The 24,154-nt window shown below is 41.5% G+C and overlaps 1 protein-coding gene across 1 annotated transcript in view; it reads right to left on the reverse strand.

Moving 5' to 3' along the window:
- Positions 1-17,110: 17,110 nt before the first annotated feature.
- Positions 17,111-24,154, reverse strand: part of LOC132864471 (tripartite motif-containing protein 16-like) — a 33,722-nt gene continuing 26,678 nt past the window's right edge. The window contains exon 6 of the mRNA XM_060897889.1: positions 17,111-18,324. Coding sequence (XP_060753872.1) covers positions 17,795-18,324 — 530 coding nt within the window. The 3' untranslated portion in view covers positions 17,111-17,794. The remainder of the gene's footprint in view (positions 18,325-24,154) is intronic.

Raw genomic sequence — 24,154 nt, forward strand, 5'->3', positions numbered from 1 at the left:
CTTCTTCTTTTTATTAGCGGTTGGCAAGCAATGATTGGTGTGCATTACCGCCACCTTCTGAAATGGAGTGTGGGTCTGGATTAGCTATACCTACTCTAGACGTTAAAAAAAAAAAGGAAAAGGAAGGGGGTTGTAGACTATATTCTCCCAAGAATTCCAGTTTCCCGTATGAAATGGAATAAGTGACTAAAACATGGCTCTCCTGATTGCCTTTGGGGTAGTTCTTTAAGCCTTAGGGGCACTTTATCTTTCTCTCCTTCAAGGCCTCTGAGTAGCTCTTGTCTCTCACTCTGATATTTTACACAGGATTCAATGACATGCTCAGTGGTTTCAAGGGTTTTACAGGTACTACAGTTGCCATCTACATGTTTCTTCATTAAAAACAATGTGCTGTTCAATCCTGTGTGGCCTACCCTCATTCTTGAAACCATGTCTTTTTCCTGAGTGCTTCTGTGCATCATTCTGCCCCACCCCACTGTCTTCTGGATACTATAAAGGTGTCTACCAGTTTGCCCACTGTCCCACAGATCCTGCCACTTTTGCCTCAGTTTATCTTTAATAATGCTCTTAAGTTCTGACTTACTGTACTTAATGTTCATGTCTACACTCGGTCGACCTGCAGCTTCCTTGGCCTGCTGGTCTGCTAGCTCATTCCCTACCACTCCAATGTGCGCTGGCACCCACAAGAGTGTTACTCTGACTCCTGACCTCTGCAGACTGCTGACCATTTGGACTATTTCTATTACAGTATCTCGTCTAGACTGTGATTGTACATTCTTAATACTGTACAATGCTGAAGTTGAATCTGAGGCAATAACAATATTCAGTGGCCTTAACCTATTACTTTCCACCCAGGATAGAGCTAATAAAATAGCCACTAGTTCCGCTGTGTATACAGCCAAGTTGTCGGTCAGTCTTTTCATAACAGCAACTTTTATCATAGGGATGTCAAATGCAGCCCCTACTTGATTATCCTCTCTCTTAGATGCATCTGTATATATAATAGATCTATCCCCATACCGGCTCTGAATATACCATGCAACATAGAATTTGTCTACTTCTATCTCCTCTCTTGCCTCCAGGAGGCCTAGGTCAACTGCAGGCATCTCTAAGATCCACAAAGGAACTGCAGAATATGATACTGTAGGACAAACGTTTAGGTTGTTGATCTCCATTTCTCTTGCCTTCTCTTCAATAATCCAACCAAAGCTTCTGACTCTCTCATTTCCTCTCTCTTGACAGTTCATCAGTGTATTTAGGCCTATGTGACCCTCCTGGTGACCCTTAAGATTAGCCCAGTATACCAGTGACAACTGATCTCTCCGCAGGTGTAAAGGCATCTCCCCCAGCTCCACCTGTAAGGCTGCCACAGGTGAGGTTTTCATAGCTCTCATACACAGTCGTAGGGTTCGATACTGTACAATGTCTAGCTTATTTAGTGTAGACTCAGCAGCAGACCTATACACAATGCACCCATAATCAATCACTGACCTTATTAACCCTGTATAAATGGACTTCAATGCCTGCCTATCAGCCCCCCACTCTATACCTTTCAGACATCGCATAACATTTAATACTCTTTTACACTTTTCTATAATTTTCTGGATGTGCACTGCCCAGGTTAACTGTTTATCAATGTAACCAGGTGGTAATAGATAAATTTATAAATATGTATGTGTATGGTTACAGTGTGATGAATGCCAAATTCGAAGTGTATCAATGTCCAGAGAGAATTGTGGGAGAGTATCCTGTAGGTGGCAGTATTGGACCATTTTATTTGATGAGGTTGAAATGTACATGGAGTTTGGAATGAAGTTTGAGCGGTTTTGCTTGCCGTACTTAGTTTTTGACCAGAATGCGCTGTACTGAAATGTGTTTCAACGAAATTGCACTATAAGTATGTTTTTCTTATTTTATAAGTTGCTTGTTACACAAGTCCTCATCAAAACTGAAGATGTGTAACATGATGTTTGGGATATGAGATCAACAAGTTATTAGAGACTGTATAAACTGCGATGTTTCAAGATTGTTCGTGATGTGTGAAGATTCCTCCAGCAACGTGGGCTGTACCTGTTAGGATAACGAAACCTGCAAGCCTACTGCCGTATTGTTTGTATATAAGTTTGAACTCTTTAGCTACAGTCTACAGCCGTGAGTGAAGAATGGATGCGGCCCAAGACGTGTTGTAGTCTAGTTATTTTGCACCTATGCTTGAAAATAAAACTTACTGAAAACCCCAGAAGAACTGTGTCCTGTGTGGTACTAATTCCACAGGCTACACAATTTGGTACCAGGAGTGGGGTTATCAGTTTTCCATTAGGTGCATAGCGTAGCTAAACCAGTTGAACAACACGGCAGTGGTGACGATTGTGCAGGAGAGACATTCACATGGCGACGGTGCTGCAGAGGCATTGAGTGCGCTGGTGTGTGGAACACGACGCGAGTCCAAGAGAGAGGTCGACCACTTCACTTTGGAAACCTAAGAGACTGCTACACTTCCAAGAACACAAGGGAAGAAGGCTTCCACATTAGGACAGCCCGTCCTGGGTTAAGACTGTTGATAAGTTGAAGTAATTTTTTCTTTTTTTTTTGTTGAATGACTAAAACTTAATTGCGTGTTAATCTTTCTATTGTTGAACACCTAAAATGTCTGTGTCACAGAGTAGTGGTTCTGATACAGAGCAGAATGCAGCTGGCGGGGATAGTGGTGGGACAGAGGACACTTTGAATAGACTACAGGATCAAGTTTCAGAGCTCAGTAGGTTGCAAGCTGAAGCAATGGCCAATAGGGCACCACGATCCTATGTGTACCTACCAAGAGAACGCCAGATTCAGAATTTCAGTGGTGATTACAGTAAAGATGGGAGAAATGTGGAGGAGTTCGTAGAGGAAGTTGAGAGGGCCTTAAGAACCCGAGAGCAAACACTAGAGGAAAGATTTGACTTTGTCATATCCCTTTTAAGAGGTCCTGCACTCGAAGAGGTGCGAATGTGTGTAGGGAATGAGGCTAGGCACACACATGATGTGTTTAAGTGTCTTTGTGAAGCTTTTGGTGAGAAACGTAGTGCCACTCAACTTTTACAGTCCTTCTATCACCGCAAACAAGCAGAGGGTGAAAAACTAAGTGATGACTCACACGCTCTGTCCCATTTACTGACTGCGGCAGTCAAACAGTCCCCAGGGCTCGTTCCCAATGAGAAAATCTTGTTACGGGACCAGTTCGTTGAAGGTTTACAAGATGCATTGCTCAAGCGAGAACTTAGAAAATTAGTGAGAGAGAAACCTACCTGGGGCATTAAAGACGTTCGTAAGGAAGCAGAGTTGTGGGCAGTGGAAGAAAGTACAACTACCACAAAAATAGTGAAGTCAAGAGTGTCTGAGGTGACGAGCCACACCCAGTGTTCCGCTGTTAGCATTGGGAAGAACAAATCCACCACACTTGATGAGGTATTAGAAGTAGTCTTTAGGCAAGAACAGCGGCTGGTGGAACAGGACACGGCTATAGCTGAACTCTCTAAAGCAGTTAAGGAGTTGACCATGTCTAAAACGACACAAACATATAGGACACCTGGTCGTAGGCCTAGGATGCAGCCACGTTTTACTGATGATGGGCAGCCCATCTGTTTCAAGTGCAATGGAGTAGGGCATCTAGCAAAAACATGCACCCAGAGGCTTGCTGGGCAGCCCCAAGTTCCGCACCAGGAAAACTGACTCCCTCGGTTGCTGAGAGCCATGCAATGCGAGGGGAGGTTATTGGCTCATCTGACAGGACAAGTCGAGAAAGATTACTTCATCGGGCGGTGGGGAAATGTCCTGTAGTTGAAATAAGGATAAAGGGGGTTAACACCTCATGTCTACTGGATACTGGCAGCCAGGTTAGTACTATATCCGAGAGTTTCTTCCGGGACAGTTTGTCAGGACACAACCAACACATGCTTTCAACATCTGGGTGGTTAAAGCTAACGGCTGCAAACGGGCTTGACATCCCCTATCTAGGGTACCTTGAATTAGATGTTGAAACTATGGGCATGGTGTTACCAGATTGTGGATTTTTGATCGTTAAAGATTCGCCCAACTCCTCCACGGTACCTGGGTTAATTGGAATGAACATTATCAGTAGGTGCAGGCAGATCGTTCATGCAGAGTTTGACACCACACTCAATGGCCATCTAGACTCTGACTGGAGAGAAGCTTTTCAGAAAGTACAGTCAGTGGATGTTGTGCATCAGTCTTCCTTTGCTTGTGTTTCTGGAGAGGATCTTGCTCATGTCCCAGCATTATCAGTTGCTACCATAATGGCCAGAGGAAGAAAAAACGGGGGTGAAGGGAAAGCCCTCTTGCTGGAGCCTGTTAGTACCCCCTTACCAGGAGGACTCTTAGTAGTGCCAACTCTTGTCCCTATGGGGAAGCAGGAATTTCCAGTGCAAGTAATAAACACATCACCAGAGGACATTTGGCTCCGTCCTAGAACTAGGGTAGGTCTACTGACACCTGCAGATGTAGTAAATGCAGACAAGTCCTGTGAAGTCAGATTTCACTGCATCTCAGCAGATCTTGAGCAAGTTAGCATTGACAGCAATGTTCAGCCTACCAGTAAGGTGCCCATTGTAGATCGGCTTAACATTGGGGGTACACCAGAACAGAAAGCCAGGCTGAGCAGTCTTCTAGAGAAATACTCCGCTGTCTTTGCATCCGATGAGGATGACCTAGGTTATACTGATAAAGTCCAACATGAGATCCACTTGACTGACTCGGTTCCTGTGGCACAACCCTATCGTAGGATTCCGCCAACCCAGTACAAAGAGGTTAGGGAGCACATAGCCCAACTGTTAAAGAAGGGAGTAATCCAGGAAAGCACAAGTGCATATGCATCACCCATTGTGGTAGTTCGCAAGTCTGATGGTAGCTTAAGGCTATGTGTTGATTACAGGAAACTAAACGCAAAGACTAGGCGAGATGCATTTCCACTACCACGGATAGATGAGAGCTTTGATGCTTTAAGGGGGGCGAAATTCTTCTCAACCATCGATTTGGCGAGTGGGTACCATCAAGTGGCCATGAGTGAAAGGGACAGACCCAAGACCGCATTCACTACACCTTTCGGGCTTTTTGAATACCTTAGAATGCCATTTGGGGTTTGTAATGGGCCTGCCACCTTTCAACGCCTAATGCAAGCTACCATGAGTGATCTCATCTTTCAGGTCATGCTAGTGTATCTGGACGACATTTTATTGTTTTCAGGGAACTTTGAGGATCATATCAGCAGGTTGGAGACTGTTTTGTCCCGCTTAACAGAAACGGGGTTAAAAGTGAAGCTTGAGAAATGTAACTTCCTGCAAGAGAAAGTTCAGTTCCTAGGACATCAGGTGTCGGCTAATGGCGTAGGCCCTGACCCTAATAAAGTAGCTGCTGTGACAGAGTGGCCAATCCCCACATCAGTAAAGCAACTGAGGTCTTTCCTAGGATTCTGTAGTTATTACAGGAAGTTTATACAGGGATTTTCTAAACTGGCTGGACCCCTACACGATCTTGTAAATAGCTGCTTATATGAGGGAAAGCCTAAACGGTCGCTTAAGTTTAACTCACTCTGGACTACGGAGTGCCAGAGTGCATTTGAAAGCCTTAAAGAAAAACTGACCATTGCTCCCATTCTAGGCTTTGCCGATTTCACACTCCCTTTCATCGTCGAGACAGATGCCAGCCAGCAGGGTTTGGGTGCTGTTTTGTACCAGCAACAAGAGGGCCACAAGCGTGTAATAGCCTATGCAAGTAGGAGACTGCGTAGTGCAGAAAAGAATGACTGTAACTACAGTAGCCTGAAGTTAGAATTACTGGCATTAAAGTGGGCGGTAACTGAAAAATTCAGAAGTTACTTATTGGGATCCAAATTTGTAGTTCTGACTGACAATAACCCATTGTGTTATCTGAAATCTGTGAAATTAGGTGCAGTCGAACAGAGGTGGGTTGGGCAGTTATCTGTATTTGATTTCGAAGTGAAGTATCGCCCTGGTTCTAGTAATGCTGCTGCTGATGCTTTGTCTAGGCAGGAGTTTGCAGGGGAGCCTGAGCCGAATGGTGATTCTGAGTTTGATGACTGTCTTGCTGTCTGTAACCTAATGAATAGGGGGACTGCATTGAGCCCTGACCTGGTGAAGGCTGGTGTACATTGTTGCAGGGTTCGACAAATCCGTGCACTTGAGTCTGGGATGGTGGAAGGTAATGAACCACAAGGCAATACACCTACACTACCAGGGTACACCAAGCACCAACTAGTGGAGTTTCAGAGCAATGACGCAATATTGAAGGAGTTTAAGCAGTTCTGGGATAGGCAAAAGAAACCCAGCTACAGAGAAAGGTTGAGCTTAACAAGCCCTGTTAAGCGTCTCCTTAAGCAGTGGAATCTGATTAAGGTTAAAGATGGGTTGTTGTATCGGGTAGTACATGACCCCAGACATGGTGAGTGTTGGCAACTACTCCTACCTGTATGCCTCAGAGAACAGGTCCTAGGCAGTGTTCATGACAGTATGGGTCATCAAGGGATTGAACGTACGGTTAGCCTTCTGAAACAGAGGTGTTTTTGGATTGGAATGTATGAAGATGTAGACAGCTGGGTGAAAAAGTGTGAACGCTGTATACTTACCAAGATGCCTCAGCCAAAAATTCGGGCGCCCGTTAAAGCCTTTTTGGCATCTAGACCTCTTGAAGTAATAGCAGTGGACTTTACACTGTTAGAAAAAGCATCTGATGGCTGTGAGAATGTCTTAGTTGTCACGGATGTTTTCACCAAATTTACACAGGCCTATCCTACTAGGGACCAGAAAGCTGACACTACTGCTAAGATTTTATTGAAGGAATGGTTCATGAAATATGGAGTGCCTGAGAGGTTACACTCAGATCAAGGCAGAAATTTTGAGAGCGAAGTCATTGCTGAATTGTGCAAGCTCTATGGTGTGAAAAAGACCCGTACCACCCCATATAGACCTCAGGGTAATGCACAATGTGAGAGGTACAATAGAACATTGCATGACCTTTTACGTACTCTGCCCCCTGAGAAAAAAAGACGATGGACTGAACATCTCCCTGAATTGATTTATGCATATAATGTGACCCCTCATTCCACTACGGGGTACTCACCACATTTTCTACTGTTTGGTGTACAACCCAGATTACCTGTGGATGCCTTACTGGGTCAGGACACGGCCTCGGAAGACAGGAAAGTAGACTGGTTGTCTGTGCATCAGGAGAGACTAAGACAGGCCCATGAAAGAGTGAGAGAGTATTCAGAGCAGAAAGCCAATGAAAGAATATCCTTGCTGAATGAGAGAGTCTTTTGCCCCAAGGTGGTTTTAGGTCAAACTGTCTACCTCCGTCATCATCCTTTAGGGAGGAACAAAATCCAGGATGCCTGGAGTCCTGTTGTGTATAAGGTAGTGGGTATTCAGGGTACTATGCATACTGTCGAGCCTGTAGAGGGAGGTCCCACAAAAAGGGTACATAGAACAGAGTTGAGACCATGTGATTTGCCCGTGTCCAGACAAAACACAGAGGAAGTGCTTGATTCTAATGGGGATATGCCTGTGATTATGGAGGAATGTATGTCTGATGACTGTCATGAACCTGATTTTGTGGTGCTTGAAGAAGTAGCTAGCCCACTTACCTCTGATGAGTACAGTGCATCAGTAGAGATTGAAAGCAATGAAAATGCTGTAGCCTCTGGATTAGAACAAGATCACGACTCTTCACCAATCACTGGTGAGGTGGAGGGTGAACCCTCCGAAGCGGGGGTAGAAGTGCCAAATGCCTCGGATCTGAGATCTAACTTACCTCCTCTTAAGCGGAGTTCAAGAACCACAGCTGGGATACATAGCAATCCTTTTCATCTTCCCAGGTCAGCTTGTAATGCAGTAACAGTGAGCAAAAAGATGGTTTCACAGGCTGTGTGAACTGCAAGTGAAGTTTGTCAGAAATATGACTGGGGGTAATGAGTTCTTAATAGACCAATTAAGTCATCGAGGACGCTGACATATGCAGGGGAGAATGTAACCAGGTGGTAATAGATAAATTTATAAATATGTATGTGTATGGTTACAGTGTGATGAATGCCAAATTCGAAGTGTATCAATGTCCAGAGAGAATTGTGGGAGGGTATCCTGTAGGTGGCAGTATTTGACCATTTTATTTGATGAGGTTGAAATGTACATGGAGTTTGGAATGAAGTTTGAGCGGTTTTGCTTGCCGTACTTAGTTTTTGACCAGAATGCGCTGTACTGAAATGTGTTTCAACGAAATTGCACTATAAGTATGTTTTTCTTATTTTATAAGTTGCTTGTTACACAAGTCCTCATCAAAACTGAAGATGTGTAACATGATGTTTGGGATATGAGATCAACAAGTTATTAGAGACTGTATAAACTGCGATGTTTCAAGATTGTTCGTGATGTGTGAAGATTCCTCCAGCAACGTGGGCTGTACCTGTTAGGATAACGAAACCTGCAAGCCTACTGCCGTATTGTTTGTATATAAGTTTGAACTCTTTAGCTACAGTCTACAGCCGTGAGTGAAGAATGGATGCGGCCCAAGACGTGTTGTAGTCTAGTTATTTTGCACCTATGCTTGAAAATAAAACTTACTGAAAACCCCAGAAGAACTGTGTCCTGTGTGGTACTAATTCCACAGGCTACATCAAACCATATACCAAGGTACTTAAAGTGGTTCACCCTCTCTAACTCTTTACCCCCCATTGTTACTCTCGAGTCCTGATGTATTGCTCTCCTTGTGAAGAACATAACTTTTGTCTTTTCCACAGATATCCTAAAGCCCCATTCAAGAGCCCATTTTTGTACTGTATCCACTGCTTGCTGCATTTTATGTACAATATGATCTATGTTCCTTCCTCTTTTCCACATAGTACCATCATCAGCAAACAAAGCAACATCGACTGTCTATATTCTTAAAAACATAATTTATCATTACTGTAAACAATAATGGGCTTATTATGCTACCTTGTGGGGTTCCATTATCAACCTCATATTCATTACTAAAAACACCATTGATTCTGACTTTGATTTTCCTGTCTGATAGGAAATTTATAACCCATTGCCATATTCTGCCTCTTATACCAAGCTGAGACAGTTTAACAAGCAATCCCTCCTTCCACAACATATCATACGCCTTCTCAGTGTCAAAGTACACTGCTACAACAGTCTCTTTATTGACTTGTGCCTTTCTTATGACATCCTCCAATGCTATTGTTGGGTCCATTGTGCTTCTGCCTTTCCTAAAACCTGACTGATAGTTCTGTATCAACCCTCTGGTCTCTAGGAAATATACCATTCTATCATTGACCATTCTTTCAAGTGTTTTCCCCATCTGGGAAGTCAATGCTATTGGCCTATAGCTGCCAGGATTTTTAGGGTCCTTTCCAGGTTTCTGTATTGGAATAATGATAGACTCCTTCCATGATTGGGGGAGTACTCCCTCTTCCCACACCTTATTATATAAGTGAAGCAATACTCCTTTACCCTCATCACTAGGGTGTTCTAGCATAGAATAACATATTCTATCCCTTCCTGGAGTAGACCTACGGTACCTACCTTCTGCAGAGCACTGTTCAGCTCCTGAAGTGTAAATAACCCATTCAACACTCCTTCTTCCTCTACATTCTCCTGCATTTCATACTTTGCCATTGTACTCTGTCTAGCCCTTACCTCCTCCAGGCTTAAGTTTCCTGAACTATGTACTTTAACTAAGGTCTTCACAATTGCCTCTGCCTTGTCTTTACTGTTTATCATAACCTTCCCTTCTTCCACCAGTACTGGGTATTCATATTCCCTTCTGTTACCCCTCATCTTCTTAATCATTCCCCACACTTGTTCAATAGGAGTGGTGCGCCAAGAGAACTGCAGAACTGTCTCCAATACTCCTTCTTTGTCCTCTTAATCACTCTTCTTACCTGGGCTTGAGACCTCTTATACTCTATCAGACACTGGTAATTATGTGTCTTTTTTTTTAATTCTAAAAGCCTTGTTTTTTTGTTTAATGGCTTCACTGCATTCCTTAGTCCACCATGGCACTATTTTAGTCAGACCTTTTGGCTTTGTCATAGGAATAGCCCTTTGTGCCGCATCTATAATACTGCCACAAATACTAAGGCATAACCCTTCAACACTTTGGCGCATATCAATATTTACCAGCCCTTGATCACTTAACTCCCCAAATTTGTCCCAGTCTGCTCTTCCTAAGACCCACTTCCCACATCTTTCTTCATCAACCCTCTCCACCTCCAGAACCGCACTGACCATTATAGGGAAGTGGTCACTACCTATACCACTTTCTGTGTGCACCTGCCAACTAAATGTATGTGCTAATGCACTTGTGACTATGGTTAAGTCTATCGCTGTGTCTGAGCCCCTCACCACATCTATCCTTGTGCCTGTACCATCATTGAGACACACCAGCCCCCTGTCCTCCATGAAACTTTCCACCACCCTACCATTATGGTCATCCCTATTTCCCCAGATTGCACTATGTGCATTAAAATCCCCACACCATATCACCTTACCATCTACATTTTCCCAGATTTCCTCTAGCTGTTCCACCTTCAGCTGCCTGCATGGATTATAGAAGTTTATGACCTTAACACTGCCCATTCCTGTCCATACTTCGACTATGATGTATTCTTGTTCATCACCCTTCTTCAACTCTCTATACTGTATTCCGCCTCTCACAAATGTAGCACATCCACCTCCATTACCTTCCCCCCTGTCTCTTCTCACACTTGTATACCCTTTTATAACAAATTCCAGCGACGGCTTCAACCATGTTTCTTGTATGCATATAATGTCTGGCTTATGCTCCATATCCTGTATGAATCCTTTTAACTCCTGTCCATTTGCCACAAGACTCCTAGCGTTCCACTGGAATATTAAAAAAGGTATTACAGTAATGGTTGTGACTGTTCATTCATCTCACTCTGAGCCAATGCTGCTTGTATTCTTTCCCGATACAATCCCTATATTAAGGAATTTGGAAGCAGCTTTACCTATCATCTTAATTTTATCTGTCTTGCTATTCAAATCGTCAGAGCAGTTAACCACACATGCTATAAACAGTATCAATTTCTCAGGGGATATCGCCTCCCCCTTCCTCTTTCCTTCTGATCCTTTTAACATACCCTGCGCATGCACTTCCTTCTGACTTCCCTCTTTCCCCTCACTGTGAACGACCTTAACCGCTTCAGCATAAGACAGGTTCTTAAAGGATCGCCCCTGTTGAATTACTACTGCCTTTTTCCTGACTGGGCATCCACCATATGCTGCCGCATGGTCCCCCCCACAGTTACAACATTTCCTGATTTCACTATCCCCACATTGTCCGTATTCATGCTCACCTCCACACTTCCCACATCGCGGCTTACTTTTACAGACTTGGATGTAAGTGCAGATATGTTCAATACTACACAGTGCGATCTGAGCATAAAGTGCGTGAAGCACAAACAAAGCAAACAGTCCGAATCAACAAGCGAGATAGAAAACGAGGAAACAGGCAGGAGGTCAACCGAGGCACGAACAGGATATCGAAGGCAAAACTAGACACGATCAAGAGACGAGAAACAGGAGTCGAGAAACCAGGAAGTCAATAGGAACAGGAAACAAGGCTCAGTAAGGCACACGAGATGTAGCGCAATACGTTGCATCGTCCTTGCATCAGCGCAGTCCTTAAATAGACAAACATAGTTCATTGATTAAGTGCGCCTTGTTGACAGCGCGCCTGCCGGAGCTCGTAAGGAGCGTGCGCAGCCTGAGGCGCGTTTTCAGGTGCACACGCCAAGAAGCACAGGACTGACAGATACAAATTTGAAACAGGAGAGAAAAATGGAGGACGTGAGTGTGCGAATGAAATGTGAAAGACCGACTACAGTAATGGAAAGAAAGCGAGAAGAAAAGACGTTATGTTATATACGAAGGAAAGGAAACGCAGGACCAAACTAATAAATATGGGCGCTCATCGAGCACCTCGGTGTGATCAGCTGTTCGTTTAGCGACAGAATGATGGAACTGTCAGTGCATGCTCAAAGGGAAACCTGTAGATGGCAGTAATGCAACACTGTGGATGCCAGCTGCCGTAAAACCCAAAAGAAGAAGAAGAAGGTAACCCTGCGCATGCGCACACGGACTTCCTCTGTCTGCTTGACTGCGCCAAGCGAGCAATTTCATGCACATTATTTGCTTTAAGATATTTTGTGAGCTATTACAGAAATAAACATATATCACAATGACCACATTTCAGAGGGAACTAAATTTCACCGAGTTTATGAAATTGAAAAAACGTGTACTTTTAAGTTCATCAGTAAAACTATCAAAAATCTTTTCTTTGTACTTTTGTCTGGTAAATAAAGGTTCACACCAATTAAGAAATTACAGAGTTTTGTTTTTATTGCATTTTGGAAAATATACCAACTTTTCTGGAAATGAAGTTATGAATGAAACACCATAATTCATCATGATTTAGGTTAATAATTACAAATTAATTATTCAGAATAGAAATGTTGGACAATTACAACCAACAGACTTGATAAAACATTCAGGAGTAAATAATTATGGAGGTGATGGAGCTGGTTCAATAAATTATCATGCAAAATTGATCACACACACACACACACACAAGTCAAACATAATCTGATTTATTATAATATATTTATTACTTTCAGAGGGTACTGTATATTAAATGGACACTTGATCAGAAAATGGTTAAAGATATAAAATAAAAATGTTTTTTTTACACACAGTAGGATGTGCTTCCACCAGCAGCACAGAAAGACATGGCAGTTTGAGGAAGTTTTATTATTTCTGAAGAAACATTCTTTACCAAAGCACAGATTGTGAGACATTGTACATTTTCATATCAATAAAATAAATCTCCTAACACTGCAGACAGTTAAATAATCTGTTTGATAACATTTCTTAATTTCTAGAAAAATCCTACATTCATTTGCGTTACAGTTTCTACACACAAATTTATCATTGAACTTCAGGGAGAAAAAGATCTTTACTTTTTGATCACACAAGAGATCTATTCCTGAAATTACTTTTAATGGTGTTTGAACTGAATATCATCAGTTTTGAAAAAAAAATCATGTATGTGGCAAGAGTAAGAATAATTTAAGCTTGTTTAATGGTTTGATCTGGCCCAAGCAATGAGGACAAAAGATACTTTAACCATGTAGCCTATGTAAGTAAGATACATTAATAATCTGGCATCCATTACACCTACACAAAAAAAAAAAATTCTGGGAAAAAAATAAGTATACACCACCATGTTTGAAAAAAGAGTAGGGGTAACAGCTTCATGAAAGTGCACTGATGGGTACCATGAAAAAAACGTGTCTCCTGCACTGCGTTCCTCCCCCGAGTCGCACACTCATTCGTTTTTGTGTTCTTGGTCTCAGAGCACACCCACGAAACAGACACAGAAGACAGAATCAACGTTTAACATAATAACAATGCACTTTTTACAGAGACGTTTTAATGTTATTCTTTATTTTTTTATCCAGTTGAATATTTAGTGTACAAATGTATTTTCAGCTCTTAAAAATGACCGCGGTCCAGACCTCGGTGGCCTCATAGCTGGCTACGGCCATGATTTCATGGATACCGCCATTGAAAATATTTTAACCAATCAGAAAAATCCCCCTGATCGTTTCTGGCAATTCTGACATCATTTGGGTGCAAGACACGGAAGCTCTGCATAGCAAGTAAGACGTGAAGCTTACAAACGAGATAACACGGTCAGTAGTCCGCAAAAGAGAAATTCAAAGGGGAAGAAAACACTTTTTATGGCTTCCCTAAGTTTTTATTAAGCGTGATGTTATTTTGAGTTCCTTTGGGCGTAAACGTAATAATTGCTGATGCAGCTAAGCAGCTCGATGTTTGTTGGGTGTCTTGCTTTGATTCAGTGTTCTCAGAAAAGCCTCAGTAATGACTGACTAAAACAACTCTATAAATATTGTTCACTTGTGTGTAACTAATTGATACGGTAATGCTTGTTTATCATGATCTTCATCGTTATTTGTGTCACTGTCCGAAATACTCGAGGAAATCAGTGAAGAAATGTCGCTGGTGCTGTGGTCCATTTTGTCGAATACGGCCGTGGATTGTAAGTGACGTCAAACACATGATAATTTTAAGAAACAGGTGAAACAGTTTTTATGGAGTAAATTCCAAACCCAGTTTTGTGTGTGTGTGTGTGTGTGTGTGTGTGTGTGTGTGTGTGTGTGTGTGTGTGTGTGTGTGTAACTAATTTTTAATCATTTTGGTGCTATTTCTGTAATCTAATTGTACTCTGTGATAATTACACTTAGCATATTTTTGTTTATGACTTTCATCATTGTTGATAGAATTTTGTCAATTTATTATTGTCTGGTATATTTTATTGTTTCCTGCTGTCATCAAGAGGACCACATTGGAAATAAGTGTATTTTATACTTTGTGTTGTCCTCGGTGCTATTTATACTGTATCCTTTACATGGATGAATTTTACCAGATAAATCCATCCCATACCAGCAGCTCGGGGGTTTCTGGCAATATTTCTGCCTTTTCTCGTACAAGTGCATCCTGCTGTAATGTTCAGATGAATCCTGTATAGTAAAGCAGTGCTTGTTTACCCTCTTTCTGCATTGCTGTGGGAGTTGGATTGTCTACCACGGTAATTACGGTCGGCTAGCCTGGGGACGTCTTGATGAAGTTTTTCATGAATGAGTCGAGCGCATGCTAAGCGTGCTAATGAGTAGTATAACGCAGTTTCAGCCTCGTTTTACAGGTAAAGAGTTCAGGTTTGTCCAAGAGTCAGGGTTGCAGCTCATTAATACACTATTTCAGATGTATAGTGAAAAAAATCGACATTCTCACCTTAGCAGACCTTTCGCTTTGCTCCTTCAGTACTGAAGAGCTACACTCAGCCTTGCGCCCAAATGACGTCACGCATCGCCCTTCCAACAGGCAACATGGCGGCCTCCTGGTGGCATTAGAGCAGCGATACAAAAATGCTCACAGCTTGATTACAAATGGTCAAACATGCCTGAAACGTTTCTTACAGGCTCTCAATATTACAAGCTACCAACCCATGCACGCATTTACTTTACATTTTCTATTCCTTTCAGTGAGCAATGAATGAATCTCTCTCTCTCTCTCTCTCTCTCTCTCTCTCTTAGGAACAGGATTCTGAAGTGATTGAATTGATCTGACCATCCATCCATCCATCCATCCATCCATCCATCCATCCATCCATCCATCCATTATCTGTAGCTGCTTATCCTGTGCAGGGTTGTGGGTAAGCTGGATCCTATCCCAGCTGACTATGGGTGAGAGGCGGGGTTCACCCTGGACAAGTCACCAGATCATCACAGGGCGACAGACAGAGACACACAACCGTTCACACTCACATTCACACCTCCAGTCAATTTAGAGCCACCAGTTAACCGAACCTGCATGTCTTTGGACTGTGGGATTGATCTGACCAAACACTGCTATTCCTTTACACTTTTCCCCCATGTGTACTTTTCTTTTGTCGTTTATTTTAGTTGTTGTTTCACATATGACTGGACAATTAAACATCTTTTATATTGAATTTGTTGTAATGTTTACACATAGTTTACTTACATTATGTTTAAATTTCTGATCCCATTCTGAAACCATAATAATCTAATAAACTACAAAATGGTCAAGCAGGAAAAATAAAATGATCCAAAAAATGCCCAAGGATAAAATGAAACAGCAGAAGGGGAAAAGTGTGTGTGTGTGTGTGTGTGTGTGTGTGTGTGTGTGTGTGTGTGTGTGTGTGAATGATATTCTAAAAATAAAATCTATAAATACCTCTACAGTGGAGGTGTTTTTGATCAAAAAGGTAAAAATTAAAACATAATTTCTCCTCTTATCTCATTTCCTGACTTCTTGTTAACACCCATTGAACATATTATACTAAAATTAAAGTCAGAAATGGCTCTGATGCTCCTGAAGATCTTTCCAACACACTTAGCACTTTTTGACTCTATAGTGTCCAGTTATAGAAGACTTATAAGAAGAATTAATGTTCTAGTTATCCAAACAAAGTTCATAATGAAATCACTTCATCCTTTTCCACCTTGTTGTTTAATTCACCTCTTCAGGTTTCGACTAGGCGTGGGCCGATCTTAAGTCTCATCATCGTATCATGATTTACACCTAATTATGGCATTCCTTTAGAACAGGACTGGATCCCAGGCGTCCTTCTCCTGATCATCAGCCCTTTTCCAGCTGTTCCATCTGAAACTGTAGTTTTATTTTGCTTTTTGTTGTTTTGTACTGTATATTTGTGTCTGAACAGAGAATCCTGACGATACTGGATCGGTGGTGTTTGTGGTTTTTCCCCGTACGCTAGCGCACGTGTGGAGCTGCACATTAGTGAAGGCCTCACAGGAAACCAGTGTGTGGTGTGTGAGGCCTGAAGTGTGTGCAGTTCCCAGTGTGTAGTGATGGAGAGAGACACGAGCGCTCCCTCTGGGATTTAAACTGATCTCTGTTTAATACAGTTTTGTTTCGACACAGTGTTTGGATCTTGAGTTTATGAAGCATCTTTTATAAACCTGAGTTTGATTAATAGTCGTCATTTGGCCTTTAATGGAAATAGAAAAGTAGCAACACAGAAATGTTCAAATTTTAATGCCCTGGTAATTAAACTTAACACTATTTTATTGTTTTAATTGATTGCATCATCTATTAGTTTTAAAGTACAAGGAACTATGACAAATGAGTTTAAAACATGGAAAAAAAAAAACATCACTGACATTAAATCAGGCATCTGAGAGGAAAAACAGCCCCAAATCAGAAAAAGCTGATATCGTATGTTGAAATTAAAACCGAAAACAATGATTTGTAAATAATCTTCATATGGATAGATTACAAAACCTACAAAATGAGTCTGTATTTATTTCATATATTATTTTTTGAAGGGGTCTGAATACATTGAGTGCATTTTTTTGAACAGAAAATGGTTCAGGATGCAACATTTAAAAAAATGTTCTTATACGCAGTAGTTTGAGGAAGTTTTATTTCTGAATAAACAGATTTTGCCAAAGAAAAAACAGAATTTGAGACATTCTAAACTTTCATATCAGTGTAATAAATCTCATAATAGTGCATACATTTAAAATAGTCTGATAACATTTATTTTTTTCTAGAAATATCTTACATTCTGCATTAAGACATTTATTTATGGAACTTATTCATGATTAATCTATAAAACAGATCTCATCTCATCTCATTATCTCTAGCCGCTTTATCCTGTTCTATAGGGTCGCGGGTAAGCTGGATCCTATCCCAGCTGACTATGGGCGAAAGGCGGGGTACACCCTGGACAAGTCGCCAGGTCATCACAGGGCTGACAGACACAGACAACCATTCACACTCACATTCACACCTACGGTCAATTTAGAGTCACCAGTTAACCTAACCTGCATGTCTTTGGACTGTGGGGGAAACCGGAGCACCTGGAGGAAACCCACGCGGACACGGGGAGAACATGCAAACTCCACACAGAAAGGCCCTCGCCGGCCACGGGGCTCGAACCCGGACCTTCTTGCTGTGAGGCGACAGCGCTAACCACTACACCACCGTGCCGCCCCTATAAAACAGATGCACTTTGAAAATAATTCATTAGTGCCACAGTTTCTGCACACAAAAGTGTCTTTGTATTTCAGGGATGAATTCAATTTGACACCTCAGTTATAATTTTACTAAACAGTTCAACTTTTACCAACATTTCATTTTTTCATCGGATCACAAAACCTCACAGATGAGTCAGACTCAGTCCCGACCCCAGCGTATAGAGGCTGAGTGAATGTGGTGTGGACTCTGTGGAGGAGCCTCATCGTGTCAGAGACGCTGTAGAAGGACAGAGTTCCTGCACTGTGATCCACATACACTCCTATTCTGGAGGGTGATGGACCTCGGAGATCAGTCTTAATGTTCTTGTGTCGGAAACAGACAGAGGAAGAAGAACACACCAGATTCCAGGACTGACTGTTGAATCCAAACCCACACTCATAACCCCGTCCTTTCCTGCTGATATCTTTATATGAGACTGATATGAACACTTCACCCCTCCACTCCACCTCCCAGTAACAGCGTCCAGACACACTCTCCTTACACAACACCTGAAACCAGGAGTCAAATCTCTCTGGATGATCAGAGTATCTCTGTTGTGTCTTACGGCGTCTCACCGCTCTGTTCTTCTCAGACAGAATGAGGTTAGGATGTACTGTGTTTGGATCCAGAGTCAGATAACAGAAATCTAAAAGAATAAAATATCCACAGGTTAGATGTTAATCACAGGATTTATAAGAAGTGTGTGTGAGACACCTGTCTGTCATGAGGCTCCGAAGTGCGTATGGAGTAGAAGGGGGTGTGGCATACGAAACCACGTGACCGATGACGAACGAGGCCTCGGCTCTATATAAAACCTGGAGGGCTCCGAACCCATTCCCCTCTGTAGAGACGAGTGAAGCCATCTGGACGCCATCTTACCACTCACATCGCGTGGATTTGGTTTGTGTGTTAAACCGTCGTATCTGATCAAATTTGCCCCAAGAAAAGTATCTCCTGAGTTTTTCCTTTCATTCCCTCCTCTTATTTTCTCAGCTTCACCCCCCATTCCTTATGTAACCCTGTTGAAATTTGTTCATGAGAATATAAATGAATAAGTTCCTAGTTGAATAAATAGAATTTAAGATTAAAATGTTAAGATTCATTGACCAGCAATGAAGTAATGATGTTGCGGAATGAGAGAAATGCATACTGTATTGGGTAATGTTAATGTTTTAGTGAATACAGCATTTAATATGTTAAATATTTGTTGTGCAATAATATAGGTGAAAATGCTTTAAATATGCCTGTAAGAATAGGAAGAAGGAGTGAAACAAATGTTTTTTTTTGTTTCCTAATGAAGCGGGTTTTTTCAGTTATTTATTTGAGGTGAACTTTTTTTTCTTTCCAAAAAAAAAAAAAAATCCTGATTTTATAGTTAAAACGTTTGAGTTTTATATTGTGGTTTGTGTTTGTCAGAATTGTGAATTAACGTGTGTTGGAAGCGGCGCGTGTGTGTGCTGTGTGTATTTTTCTCCTGAGGTATTTTCGGTTGTCATGACAACAGTTTGTCTGAAGTAGCTGTTAGCTAATGGTTTTGCTGACTGACTTCACAATTCGTTTTATTTCTGGAACTTTGGTGAATGAGCCAATCACTTTCGAGGTCAGAGGACAAGGAAGTGAGGGGAGAAAAGTGAGAAAAATGGATGGAAAGGAGCGAGACGAGGAGTGGAAAGAGAGTGATGACCGAGCAAGACGTGAGAAGTGTGTTGTTTGATATGGAGTGAAACACGAAGTTTTAAGTGATATCTACACCATTTATAGTGAAAGTGTTCAACCAGGACTCTTAGAGAAACTTTAATGGTGGTAGTTCTGTCAGTTTGAGTGAAATGCTCATCACAAGAAGACAGAAAGAAGTTTAAGTTAGCTGCTGACTTAGTGGCTAGTATTTTTGCCCGGACTTTGCTAACAAGCTAGCGACCAGCGACCTCAACTGGTAAAGCCGGTGTGGAACGACTGCGAACACAAAGACCCTGACGGAGCCGGCTAGCGCTGCCAAATGGTGGACTTGGCCAAGATCGTCAACTGCGTGAGTCTTCTCTTCATCCACGTGTTTCTTCTCGCCATCTCTCCTCCTACTCCTGCTGCCTTGAAACCTGCGTGTATAAGGCGACATTACAGTTGAGTAAAGCTATCATTTTTTTGTTTTTGCCTGCATGGTGAAGCAGCCATTTTGTTTAAGGTTACAACGCACATGAGCTACATTCAGGCCTGCACCGATTGAACTGGGTATCCGAAATTAGGCTGCCTTATTGCCGGCTGTTTTCTTTTCTTGGGCCCTGTTTTTTTTCTTTTCTTTCTCTTTCCCTTTCTTTTTCGATGTGTGTGTGAATGCCAATTGAAAAGAGATTTGAAAAGCCTTTAAATGCTGAACTATTTTCTAAGTAAATCTTTCATACTTTGTTCTAAAACAGTTGCACTTCCTGACTACTCAGTTGATATTTTAAGTTAAGTAAGACAAGTAGTAATTTTGTTTAAGCTGAAAAGAGTATTTAAAGGGTAAGTGTTAATTAAGAAGGGAAGTAATTACAAATACATTTTAGTTAATGGTAACATGTTAGAACTGATGCTTAAATGCTGATTTAAGTGAAAGACATTTAAATGCATGGTTTAGATGAATAATTCCTGTTAACACTGGTTAAAAGTAAGAGTATTTCATTTCAAAAGAGAGTAGTTCTACACACATTAGATTGACACTAATAAGTTGATAAGTGAAACCCCAAGCTATATATATATTTTAAAGAACACAGGTTAGCCACCTCTCACATTAGTCAGTACACGCTCGAGCAGCGCTACACTTACATATCTTTATAGCGCTTCCCTTCACTGACACTGTTTTTTCCTTTTCCAATCCAGTCTCTGATCATTTTTCTTTTTGAACGCCTCTTTTCCTACTATAATTATTTTAACAGAGATTATTTCAGGTTTTCTCTTATGGCCCTTTTCCACTACCCTTTTTCAGCTCGCTTCAGCTCACTTCAGCCCGACACGGCTCGCGTTTCGACTACCAAAAACCAGCACGACTCAGCTCGCTTCAGCCCTGCTTAGCCCCTAAAACTCGCACCGTTTTGGAGTGGGGCTGAAGCAAGCCAAAGCGAGCCGAGTGAGGCTGGGGGCGTGATCAGAGACTCCCCTGTGCACTGATTGGTGAGGAGGAGTGTCCTCACATGCCCACACATGCCCCGCGAGCACGCTGGGATCTGTAAACACCGCAAACCCGGAAGGAGAAGAATTACGAATTACGAGAATTTCTGAAGCCTTATGCGCCTCGCCTCATCTATACGCTCTTGCCAGTATCTGTCCGCGTTGTCGGTGACAACAAGCCACAGCACCAAGACCAGCAACACTAACGACTCCATGTCCTCCATGTTTATTGTTTACTATTCGGGTCGTGAGACTACCGCTTAAAAGATCACTGATGTCACTGTTTGCGCTGCTTAACAACATCACCTGACATCCACCCACTTTCGCTAACCTCACCCAATGTGTCCACCCACTTCCAGCCAGCACGGTTCAGCGCGGTTGTAGTCGAAATGCAACTCCAACAGCCCCGCTCAGCTCGACTCAGCCCAACTCAGCATGGCACGGCTCAGCCCAACTCAGCCGCGTTTGTAGTGGAAAAGCGGCATTATACAGTGTATTTTTCTCTTCCGTATAGTTTGTCTTCCTTTCAATCAATTAATTAATAAATCAAACACAAAGGCTGTACAATACTTCCTTTCTATTTAGGACAGTTATTGAAACAGGATTATTTTCTCATGTTATTTGCCATTTTCACTTCATTCTTCACATGTTTTAACAGTATTTATTGGTCACATTTTAGACACAATTAGCAAAATTGTGACCAATAAATACTGTTAAAACATGTGAGAATGAAGCTTTTTCTTTTTAAGCCCACACACTGTTCAGCAAATGGGGTAACTTTTAATGTGGTAAACAAATGCAACTTTAATCAGAATTATGAATGATGCATGCATTGGAAAATAAAATAATTCACGCCTATGCAAGATGAGTTTTGTTAACTGCTTGTGGAGTGTGGGTTCAGTCCAGTCGTCTTCTCATTGAAGCATTTGGTCAGATGGTGCATCCGGCATCCATACTGTCAGACGCTGTATTTCTTATTACATTTGTTTACCACATTTAAGTTACCCCATTTACTAAACACTGTGTCGTCTTACAAAGAAAAAGCATCAAAATTGAATCGTTTGTGTCTAAAATGACAGTGAATTATGTGATGAATAAATACTGTTAAGACATGACTGTGCGAATGAAGTGAAAATGGCAAATAACATGAGAAAATAATCCTGTTTCAACAGCTGTCCTAAATAGAAACGAAGTATTGTACAGCCTTTGTGTTGGTATATTCTTCTTCTTTTTCCTCTTCTTTTTTTCTTATTATTAATTAATTAAATGGAAAGAAAGAAGAAATGTACAAAAGAGAAAGATACTGGATAAGAGAAACTGAAATAATCTCTATAAAAATAATTATAGTAGGAAAAGAGCCGTTCAAAAAAAATAATCAGAGACTGGACTGGAAAAGAGAAAAAATAACAGTGAAGGGAAGCGCTATAAAGATATGTAAGGAATGGGGGGTGAAGTTGAGAAAATAAGAGGAGGGAATGAAAGGAAAAACTCAGGAGATACTTTTCTTGGGGCAAATTTGATCAGATACGACGGTTTAACACACAAACCAAATCCACGCGATGTGAGTGGTAAAATGGCGTCCAGATGGCTTCACTCGTTTCACGAAAAGATTCATGACTCGGAGTGTCATTCAACAGAGTTCACTAGCGACACCTACTGTTCAGAGAAATGTACAGCATGTTTTAATTCCAACATCACAACAGTGTTCTGAAAGGAAAAGCACAAGAAAAAAAGAAAGCACAACTTTTATTCATCACACACTTGTGAAATTTCCTCTCTGCATTTAACCCATCTGAAGCAGTGAACACACACACACACACGCACGCACACACACACCCAGAGCAGTGGGCAGCCATGCTAACAGCGCCCAGGGAGCAGTTGGGAGTTCAGTGCCTCGCTCAAGGGCACCTCAGCCCAAGACCGTCCCATATTAACCTAACCACATGTCTTTGGACTGTGGGGGAAACCGGAGCACCCGGAGGAAACCCACGCAGACATGGAGAGAACATGCAAACTCCACACAGAAAGGCCCTCCGCCGGCTGCTGGGTTCGAACCCAGAACCTTCTTGCTGTGAGGCAACTGTGCTAACCACTACACCACCGTGCCACTTTACGTTATTATTTACACAATTTTCCATTTTAAAATAACGTCATAAGTTTTTTTACATACCTTTTTGTTATTCAGTGTGTACTCTTATTTCTCTCTCTCACACACACACACACACACACACACACACAGAGTCTCTTTGTATGAATTTATGCCCAGTATAATTGTGTCTGCACAGCAGAAAGGTTTAGATAAACATGAAGAGGATAACGTGTGTGTGTGTGTTGGACTCTGAGTCCTGCTGTAGCCATAGTACCGTAACATTTCAGAGAACCTTTATTGATCGAGGATAATGTACATTTAATCCACACATCACGAAAGTCGAGGCAAAAGAAAGAAAAAAAATCAAATGTTTATGCATTAATAACCAAGTTAATGAATAAAATCTTGCTTTTAGCGGTCCGTCTTCACCCACTGCACCTCATCCCCTTTAGATTCTGCAGTTGCTGCCCCCCATCGTGAAAAACAGGCCCTGGGGTCGCTTCACCTTCCTGATGGAACCACTCCAAACAGCTTTCACATTCAGCCTTTTTTTTCTTTTCCTCCCTTTTCCATCAGCATTCTGTACACACAAACTACTTCAATCTTTAGTGTTGTATCGTGGCGTCTTTTTCTGTTTTGACCTTAACTTTCTCAGTATAATTTTGCGTGACTCAAGCTGACGTTGTTACTGCTTAGAATTATTATTAGATTAATTATGATTATTAGAATTATCACCAAACCTAAATGATTTCAATCCTGACGTTAATACTCCTTGTCACATTAATTCTAGGTACTATTCCCCACACGAATTTCATTCTTCTCAAGAACTTCGTAATTATCCCCACACCCAAACGAAGGTTGGCGAAGGATATAGAAACAGGTTCTGTCCATCCATCCGTCCGTCTGGTCACGTTTTCGTTTCCGGGCCATATCTTTAAAACTACTGAAGGTATATTCATGAAACTTTGTATACATATCGAGCAACATGTAAACTGGTGCCTTTTGCTATTTTTGATTTTTGGAAAAAAGTATTTTTCAAATTTTTCATAAAAATAGGTTTTGACTTAGTTTCTAAGAGCAATGTTAGTTTCCAGAGCATATATCCGAAACTATTCATGATACAGATTTGAAACTTGGTATACGTGTTAACAAGGTGATGTAGATGTGCCTTTTCATATTAAGAAATTTGAGAAATTTTAATTTTTCATGTTTCCATGGAAACAATTTCAGACTTAGTCTCTCAGGT

Source organism: Neoarius graeffei, chromosome 17 (genome assembly GCF_027579695.1).
Source record: "Neoarius graeffei isolate fNeoGra1 chromosome 17, fNeoGra1.pri, whole genome shotgun sequence".
NCBI classification, from domain to species: domain Eukaryota; kingdom Metazoa; phylum Chordata; class Actinopteri; order Siluriformes; family Ariidae; genus Neoarius; species Neoarius graeffei.